The sequence below is a fragment of the Scomber scombrus genome, chromosome 17 (assembly GCF_963691925.1).
Source record: "Scomber scombrus chromosome 17, fScoSco1.1, whole genome shotgun sequence".
In the NCBI taxonomy this organism is placed as follows: domain Eukaryota; kingdom Metazoa; phylum Chordata; class Actinopteri; order Scombriformes; family Scombridae; genus Scomber; species Scomber scombrus.
The window spans coordinates 3,735,229-3,745,228 of NC_084986.1; the positions used below are offsets into that span (position 1 = coordinate 3,735,229).

General features: G+C 38.2%; 2 protein-coding genes across 2 annotated transcripts in view; one reads left to right on the forward strand and one right to left on the reverse strand.

Moving 5' to 3' along the window:
- The window catches only part of pex3 (peroxisomal biogenesis factor 3), an 8,961-nt gene extending 6,919 nt beyond the window's left edge, over window positions 1-2,042 (reverse strand). Inside the window, exons 1-3 of the mRNA XM_062436890.1 lie at window positions 1,868-2,042; window positions 507-638; window positions 305-386 (exon numbers count right to left, since the gene is read on the reverse strand). Coding sequence (XP_062292874.1) covers window positions 305-386; window positions 507-638; window positions 1,868-1,940 — 287 coding nt within the window. The 5' untranslated portion in view covers window positions 1,941-2,042. The remainder of the gene's footprint in view (window positions 1-304; window positions 387-506; window positions 639-1,867) is intronic.
- Window positions 2,043-3,567: 1,525 nt separating this feature from the next.
- Window positions 3,568-7,880, forward strand: adat2 (adenosine deaminase tRNA specific 2). The gene is made up of 6 exons (XM_062436897.1): window positions 3,568-3,750; window positions 4,782-4,886; window positions 5,035-5,185; window positions 6,034-6,140; window positions 7,115-7,187; window positions 7,799-7,880. The coding sequence occupies exons 1-6, from the start codon at window positions 3,679-3,681 to the stop codon at window positions 7,846-7,848; spliced, it is 558 nt and encodes a 185-aa protein (XP_062292881.1). The 5' UTR covers window positions 3,568-3,678; the 3' UTR covers window positions 7,849-7,880.
- Window positions 7,881-10,000: the final 2,120 nt, after the last annotated feature.

Sequence of the window (10,000 nt, forward strand, 5' to 3'; positions counted from 1 at the left end):
CTTGACTCGAGGACAACAGGAGGGTTAATATAGAGAAGCGATACATTCTTGCTTTCTCTGCTCATTAATATCACATTATACTAGTTTATAAACTGATTTTTATCATTTCTATCGAAGTATTGCGCAACCACAAGCTTCAATTCTACCAATTCAAAGCACATATACAACATAACAGCCATCTTAACCTAATCATGCTCCTAACGTTGCCTGTTTAAGGGTTAAATATACAGTAAGTGTGTTATATTAGTGTGTTAGCTGATTGAGGGATAATTACTTTAACACCACTAAAGATGCTTCCACTCACTTGGTCTTGAGTAGTGCGGTGAGACTTTCTGAGTTGAGCTGATTGACGATGGCTTCTCTCAGCGGAGGGAGCATCGACAGCACTGTGACATTAAAAAAAACACTTAAATCACACTTAACTTATGACTTCCTGTATCGTAGCTTTGATCCAACTTGACTCTAAAGAAATAAAGAGACAGAGAAGCTGAGTGTGAGCTGGTTACCGGTCATGTTGCACGTCCTCTGGTTGCTCTCGAAGTGGAACTGCCGTCTGGCCTGAGCGATGTACTCCGTCGCCTCCCTCTCCTGGATGTCTCTGATCTTCGTCTGGGCATATTTACCCAGGAAGTAAACTCCTGGGGGAGGCACGGCAAGTTAAAGAGGAGTATAAGCTCATAATAAATACAGTAAACAACACCAAATCCAACTTTAATGATTGGTAGATTAGTCATCAGCTGTTTTATTTAATGATTGCTTCATCGTTTGGATGACACAATGTACAAATTATCTTGTTCTAGCTCCTCAAATGTGAATATTTCTAGTTTCTTTGATGATAAACTAAATATATTTGGGTTGTAGATTATCAGTCGAGACATTAACGGACATCATTGTGGGTTTTGGGAAGCAGTGGTCACCATTTTTTAACAATTTTCTAACATTTTATAGACTAAAAAACTAAAAATAATAATACATAATAAGTCATTGTAGCCTTACTTTAATACAAGTCACAATTTCAGGTCATGTAATAGATTAAAACCTACTATATCTATAAATGTGTCTATTATTAAGCAAAGAAAAGAAGCTATAAGGTGTTAAAATTAAAATAAAAAGGCTCATACTCTTAATAACCAGATCCTATGATTTCCAAAAGCTTTTATTAGCCTTACAAATAACAAACCTACAAACTTTTAAAGGATTTTCAGGACTTTGAACACATGCTGATGTCATTTCTAGATAAACTATCACCATGTTATTACCAAATAAGTAGACATTTGATAAGACATCTTATATTTCCAGCTACAAGAAACACATCTACATAACACTGACTAACCAGTAGTTTAGTTAAAGCTGTTATTCATCTGTTATAATTCATTTCTACCTCACATTAAAGCAGCTTAGTGATTTAATAAGTTATTATAAAGCTAACTAACTAGCAGCCCTCAAACCAAACTTCATTCAATTTTCTATCAATTTAAAGATGTATTACTTATTAAAAAAAAGACACCTAAAATAAAATATAACCAAATACTAACATTGAGGTACAAGTCATTTATAACTCGGGATAAACCAATATCATTTAAGTTAATTTTTGTACTTTTATGGCTCAGTTTTACCTCATTTAGCTTCCATTAAAATACACCTGATGGGAGGCTGAGAGCAAGGAAACAGCTGATTATAGTATACATAATGTTGTTAAATGGAGATTAAATATATGCCGAATTAAAAAGACACTCCTATATATTTATAATAGCTATTTAAATATATCTCAAATGGTGTATATTTTTAGGTACAGCCAAAATAACATTATAAGTGGAGTTTTTCTATTGGAGTCTGGTGTGTAGCTCAGCAGCTAACAGGAACTCACCTCCAACTACAGCTGCGGAGAAAATAAACTTCCTTTTATGGCGTTTAATAAAACTCCAGATAGACGAAAACATCCTCGCACAATGAGGGATTCACGAAGCTAAAAAAAACTGACCAAAAAACCCACCCTGTACTTGTTTAAAGTTTGTGCGGATTATTTTACGGACATGTTTAACGTGCTGAGCGTCATCAGGAGAGAGATACGACGGGACTTCCGGTTGTGGATTTCAAAATAAAATCAGGGCTTGATTTTAAAGGATGAGTTCACAAGTTTTTAAGTTCTGTCTTAAATTAAACAAGTCATGAAGCCCAAATTAACATTGAAAGACTACATATCAGATGAAAATGTTGTACTTACATTTATTTGACAGCTTTAGTTACTTTACAGATGAAAATGTGACACAATGGATGATACAAGCTTTTAAAGTACAACACATTGTTAAAGATGAAACCAAAAAGCAGTGTGTAGTCAGGCTCACATTTCAGATGTCTATGAGTTGTTAACAGCTCCACCAAATAGTGATTTATCCCTCTAAACTTCTCACATGGTTTCATTTCAATAAATGTTCAAATAATCCAATATTTCAGCAAAAATCAAAGATTAGAGAAAAAGTCCAAAAACTGAAAACACATTTGTGTATCAGAGCTTTGTTTTTTCTTCTTTCCTCTCCCATTAATCATCTCACCACCCCTCACATTTATCTGCTGACCCTTTGGAGGGGCCCCACCCCTAGGTTGAGAACCACTGGACTAAACTAGCTAACTGTATATAAAGTAGTGTAAACTAGCTCCACCTCCAGCAGCTACAACAGTAACATGCTGCTCTAACACTGATGCTTCACTATTAATAATCTAATGATGTCATATATAATAATATATCAGTTAGAGGGACCAAACCACTACTTTTACTGTAATACTGCATACTACATCACTATAATACTGCAGTACTTTTACTGTAATACTGCATACTACATCACTCATAATACTGCAGTACTTTAACTGTAATACTGCATACTACATCACTCATAATACTGCAGTACTTTTACCGTAATACTGCATACTACATCACTCATAATACTGCAGTACTTTTACTGTAATACTGCATACTACATCACTCATAATACTGCAGTACTTTTACTGTAATACTGCATACTACATCACTCATAATACTGCAGTACTTTTACTGTAATACTGCATACTACATCACTCATAATACTGCAGTACTTTTACCGTAATACTGCATACTACATCGCTCATAATACTGCAGTACTTTTACCGTAATACTGCATACTACATCGCTCATAATACTGCAGTACTTTTACCGTAATACTGCATACTACATCGCTCATAATACTGCAGTACTTTTACCGTAATACTGCATACTACATCGCTCATAATACTGCAGTACTTTTACCGTAATACTGCATACTACATCGCTCATAATACTGCAGTACTTTTACTGTAATACTGCATACTACATCGCTCATAATACAGCAGTACTTTTACTGTAATACTGCATACTACATCGCTCATAATACTTATATACTTTTATTGTGATACTTTGACTACATCAGACTCAGTATATTTCATATTTCCGGATTTCTTTCTATCTTATTGTTTTTAACTTGACGCATCACAACGTGGGACATCCGGTCTTGGTCCGACCAATATTATCTTCCCCCTCTTCCTCTTTCATGCTGTGAACGCTACAGCTGCAGAAATCGTCCCTAAAAAGTGAAATAATAAGCCTTAAACTTCATTAAATGTGAGTTATATGAGTTTTACTGAGGTTTAATAGTAGTAGTCGTTGCCATGGGAACAGAGGAGAGTTTCTGCCCCTCTGATGAGGATGCTGAGAGATGGATGTGCAGCGCGTTTCACATGGTGGGTGATCGATAATGGACAGATATCAGTAATCAATACATTAATCAATGTTTGGATGCTATTAATAACTGAGCTACGGCTGCAACCATTGTGTCATATAGTTTTATCCATTTTATTGTTTTTACTTTGTTCCTATCTGATCTTGTGCAACATCTTACCCTTTGAAGCACTATTTTGTTATTTTGTGTTGTCATGTATGTTTGTGTTTTTCTGTGCTTATTATGTATTTGTTGGTATATGTGCAGCTGGCACTTTTAGCCCAAGACAAATTTCCTTCAGTACAATAAAGTTCATCTAATCTCATCTAATTATCTTTGATTTGTGGACAAAAACATGACATTTGAGGTGAAGTGAGCATGTGTTTAATGTGGGTAACACTAGTCTAATCGACACTTGTTTTCATTTTCTTACATTTTTTGGACCAAATAACTACTCGATTAATCAAGAATATAATCAACAGATCAATCAGTGATGAAAATAATCCATTAATTGCAGTTTTACACTGAAGTTTGTATCATAAAATGTCAATAAAAAGGCCTCATGTAGTGTTAGTTTTCATTATCAGCAAAATTGTTGATTATTCTCTCAATGAATCCACAAGTTCAGGTCAGAAAATGGTGAAACATGTCGATCACTGTTTCCCAAAAGCTCAAGAAGATGTTTTTTTAATGCTTTATTTAGTCCTGAACAACAGTCCACAACCCAAAGATAATAAAAATATTCACACACTCATCGATTAGTTAACTAATTGTTGCAGCTCAAGACACAAATGTCTTTCCTTAAAGAGTCTTTAAAGTCTTAAAATGCAACTTAGAACATTTATATCATTAAATTATAATTTAAACCTGAAGAGAAAAGTCAAGAAACAGAACTTTTTTTCCCGTATAATTCAGTTTAGTCTAATTTTAACAGTCATGCAACATTTTAATGTAATCAGCCGTCAGTAAGGAACAAAAGCTTCTCTATTATTTGATGTATTGGTGACTGTCTAAGTGTCTGTGTGTTAATGTCCTGTGAATGTGTCTCTGCAGGCTAAAGACGCTCTGGATAACGGAGAGGTACCGGTCGGATGTCTGATGGTCTATAACGATGAGGTCATCGGGAAAGGACGCAACGAGGTCAACGAGACCAAAAATGTAAGAAAAATATTGAATTCATCGTCTTTGTTTTAACAAACCTCCGTCAAACCCTGCGTAACATTCTGTGTGTGTGTGTGTGTATTTGTGTGTGTGTGTGTGTGTGTGTGTGTGTGTGTGTTTGTGTGTGTGTGTGTGTGTGTCGCAGGCCACTCGCCACGCTGAGATGGTGGCCTTGGACCAGGTCCTGGACTGGTGTCGCCATAGCAACCTGAATGTGAGGAGCGTGTGTGAGCACACGGCCCTGTACGTCACCGTGGAGCCGTGCATCATGTGTGCTGCAGCCCTGCGTCTGCTCAGTATCCTTCAGTGTGTGTGTGTGTGTGTGTGTGTGTGTGTGTGTGTGTGTGTGTGTGTGTGTGTGTGTGTGTGTGTGTGTGTGTGTGATCCCAAGTAATAAAACGCTGATTTTTGGGTCAGTGGTTATGATTAGGGTTAGAGTAGAAATGAAGGCAAGTCCATATACACACCCTAAAAGTGACAAAGGTAAAACTGTGTGTGTGTGTGTGTGTGTGTGTGTGTGTGTGTGTGTGTGTGTGTGTGTGTGTGTGTGTGTGTGTGTGTGTGTGTGTGTGTGACTTAAGCCACTTTCGGGGTCACTAACTGGACATGACACCAGTTTATTGGGGACTGCTTGTGCATTAAGGACAAAAGTTGTGTCCTTAATTAAAAAAAATGCTTATTTTTGGGTCAGTGGTTAAGTTTAAGTCTCCAGGAAATGAATGTAAGTCTATATAAATACCCCAAAAATGACATATGACACATGTGTGTGTGGTTTATGGCTACAACTAACAATTATTTTCATTAGTCATTCATCTGCTGATTAGTTTTAGTTTTATCAATAAAATGTCAGACAATAGTAAAAATGTAAATTGTAATTTCCCAGAGTCAATGGTTACATCTTTAAACATCTTATTTTGTCTGATTAACAGTCAGAAAACTCAAAAATGTTCAGTTTACTGTCTTTACTGACAAAGAAAATCATTAAATCATCAAATCTGAGAAGCTAGAACCAGCAATATTTGGCATATTTGCTTAAAAATGGGCTAAAACAATAATTCAAATACTTTCCTGTTGATCGACTAATGGACTAATCATTGCAGCTCCAGTGTTGATTGATTATCGCTCCTTCACCGATCACCGTCAGATATCCCGGTGGTCGTGTACGGCTGCAGCAACGAGCGGTTTGGAGGCTGCGGTTCAGTTCTGGATGTTTCCTCTGCAAAGCTTCCTCACACCGGGACCACGTTCAAGGTCTGTGTGTGTTTCTATTAAACTGTCAGAGTGATTTCCTCCTGTTCATACTGAGCATTAGAAGATCCCTTTATTATGCATTTATAATGTTAGTGATGGAGGACTAAACCCACAGTCCTCCTTCTGTGGATTAAAAGTTGATCTGAAGGGGAGGAAGGAGGGAAGGAAGGAATGGGGGAAGGAATGGGGGAAGGAAAGAAGGAGGGAGGGAGGGAGGGAGGGAGGAAGGACGGAAGGAAGGAATGGGGGAAGGAAAGAAGGAGGGAGGGAGGAAGGAAAGAAGGAAGGAATGGAGGAAGGAAAGAAGGAGGGAGGGAGGGAGGGAGGGAGGAAGGAGGGAAGGAAGGAATGGGGGAAGGAAAGAAGGAGGGAGGGAGGAAGGAAGGAATGGGGGAAGGAAAGAAGGAGGGAGGGAGGGAGGGAGGAAGGAAGGAAAGAAGGTGGGGAGGAGAGAGAGAGGAAGGAAAGAAAGAGCGAAGGAGGGATGGATGAAGGAAAGAAGGAAGGAAGGAAGGAAAGAAGGAACAATCCCGGGAGGACGACACAAAGGTTAAAAGTTGATCTGAAGCTAATATGAAGCTTCAGTCGTCCAAATGAGTCAAATCTTCATCTTCTATGTTTCAACGTTACAGTGTTTTTAGTAGCAAAGTCTTTTTGTTACTATGGTTACACCACAGCTCAACAGGGAAACACTAAGAGGGAATCTGATGCTAAAAAGACTGTAAATGTGTCAGATATCACTTGATATGACTAACTCACACTGATGAAGCTCAATAGAAGCTGATCATCTACTTTATAATGACTGTGGGGATTTAGTCCTCCATCACTTTACGAAAGCTCATTAGAAGGTTTTAATAGTCAGTCTGAACAGGAGGAATCATTACAGAGAGGAAAACCTTTAACTGACTGCTTCATGTTGTTATTATTATGTTTAAATGAACGTTCATCATATGTAATGATGTGTTTGTGTTCAGTGTGTTTCTGGTCACAGAGCAGAAGAAGCCGTCGAGATGCTGAAAACTTTCTACAAACAAGAAAATCCAAACGGTGAATAACAACTATCTGCTCTTCTTCCTCTTCCTCTTCCTCTTCTTCTTCATCTTCTTCTTCTTCTTCTTTGTCTCCTTCACCTTCCTCTTCGTCCTCCTCGTCTTCTTCTTCGTCTTCCTCTTCATCTTACTCTTCGTCTTCTTTTTCTTCGTCTTCCTCTTTGTCTTCTCTTTCGTCTTCACCTTCTTCGTTGTTGTCTTCTTCATCCTCTTCTTTGTCTTCCTCTTCGTCTTCTTTGTCTTCTTCTTTGTCTTCCTCTTTATATTCATACTCTTCTTTGTCTTCCTCTTCGTCCTCGTTTTCTTCGTCTTCATCCTCTTCTTTTTCTTCATCTACTTCTTTGTTTTCTTCTTCGTCTTCTTCATCCTCTTCTATTTCTTTCCTCTTCTTCATCTTCTATTTTTTCCTGTTCTCATCTTCTCTCATCTTTCTTTTCCATTTTCTGTCTTTTCTTTTCAGACAGTTTGTCTTAAAAATTCACAAAGGAGCAGAAACACAAACTTTTCTTCTTTTCTTCTCTTCCAAACTATTCCTTTCTTTCCTTTTAAAAAAAATATTCTTCACTCGTCTTTTCTCTAACATTATTATTCCCTTCTTCTCTGTTTCAGCCCCCAAACCCAAAACCAGGAAGGACCGAGCCCTCACAGAGCCTAATTAGCTCTTTTTATATTAAACTTGTATTTATATTTTTATAATTTAAAAATAAACAACATTATGAATCATGTTCTGTGTCGTGTGGAGACTTTTTGATGCAGTTCCACCTTCCTGCCAGCAGGGGGAGCAGCTACACCTTCCTGCCAGCAGGGGGAGCAGCTACACCTTCCTGCCAGCAGGGGGAGCAGCTACACCTTCCTGCCAGCAGGGGGAGCAGCTACACCTTCCTGCCAGCAGGGGGAGCAGCTACACCTTCCTGCCAGCAGGGGGAGCAGCTACACCAACTCACCATAAACCCTTATAATGAAACGTCTTCACTCAGCAGAACATAAAGCAACGTTCAGACATAGAAATGATCAATATGAGAGTCAATATGTATATTGATTATGTGAAGGCGGATTATCTGTTAGTGTGTGTGTGTGTGTGTGTATGTGCGTGTGTGTTTATTTTAGTGTTCACAACATTTTAGTTTTAATATCAATATATAAAAAGCTTCTCTCACTTCCTGTGTATTTTATTCTCAGACCTTCTGAAACTGAAACAGTGAGGAAGTGTGTGTGTGTATATATGTGTGTGTGTGTGTGAATATATGTGTGTGTGCGTGCGGAAGGCAGTGACCTTCAACAGCTGCTCATATAGCGCACACACAAACACAAACACGCTTCAGACCTTTTCTGTCGTTTCACTTCCTCTCAGAAGCACACACATATATTCTGCTGGTTGGTGGGTGTGTATGTGTGTGTGTGTGTGTGTGTGTGTGTGTGTGTGCATGCTCATTGTTTGTCACTGGGAGGAGTTGAAAGAAGTATGTGTGTGTGTTTCAGATGTCCTGCTGTTGTTTTCTCTCTCTCTCTCTCTCTCTCTCTCTCTCTCTCTCTCTCTCTTTTGTCTTTCACCACTTCCTTCCGATTTCTTTGTGGTTAATTGTTTCCTTCCTTCCTTCCTGTTTCCTTCCTTCCTGTTTCCTTCCTTCCTGTTTCCTTCCGTCCTCCCTTCTTCCTTCCTTTCCCACATTTTGTCGTTTTCCTTGCTGCAACCTTCTTTCACCGTCTGCATCTTTCACTCTTTTCTACCTCTCTCCTTTCTTTATCATGTCAGTTTTTTTTTACACCATTCCCTCTTTAAATCCCTCCTTCCCTTCTTTCATTTATATCATTTTATACTTTCCTTCACTCCTCTTCTCTCCTCTATCTTTTATATCATTCTTTCTTACATTCCCGTCCTTTCCTTCCCTCCTCCTTTGTTTCTTTCTCATCTTCTTTTCCTCCTAACTTTTTCCCTACTTCCTTCTTTCCCTCCTTCATTCCACCCTCTTTCCTTTCTTCTTTCTTGCGTTTGTTCGCTCCTTTTCTTTTCTTCACATCAGTTTTTCTTTGTCTCACTGTTGTTTTTATCTTTCGTCCTCCCTCTCTCTCTGATGCTTCGTTCCTTCCTTTTTTTTCCTCTCCATTTTGTCAGTGGCTTGTTTTTCTTTTCACCACTTCTTCCTCTTTTTCTTTAAAAAACCCTCCTTCCTCATTTCTTTTCTTCTTTTTCATCGCATCACTCGTTTTTGTCTTCTCAACTTGTCTCCCTGCTTCTTTCCCTCCTTCCTTCTCACTTATTCCCTCTATCCTTTGTCTTTTCTCCTTCTCTCTTTCATGTTGTCTCTCTTTTTTTAACAGCTCATCACATTAATGTTGTATTCCCTGCTTTATATCCCTTCTTCCTTTCTTCTCTTTCTCTCCTTCATGTCTTCAGTGCTTCATCTGATCTCTTTCTATCTTTCTGTCTACCACTTCCTCTTTCTCATGTTCCCTTTTAAACAGAAAAGTGTGAAACAGACGCTGGCACACACCCATCAGCTGTTTCACACGTTTCTCACAGACACAGATTAGATTACTGAACATGAACATTTACATAAAAAATAAATAAATAAGGGAATAAATAAATAAAATAGCTTTTAGAGGGACGGGTTACACCACAAACATTTCATATATTTAAAAAAAAAAAAGCTTGATTTTATGGGTCCGGCTCCTCTTTCCTCTCGTTAGTATGTTAATCTATGCAAATGAAAGCAGAGCAGAATAACCGAGAATGTTTTAATGTGTCACCTCAGAGCGGAGGAGCTGACGTGTTAATGAAGAGCGCGCACACACACACACACACACAAACAC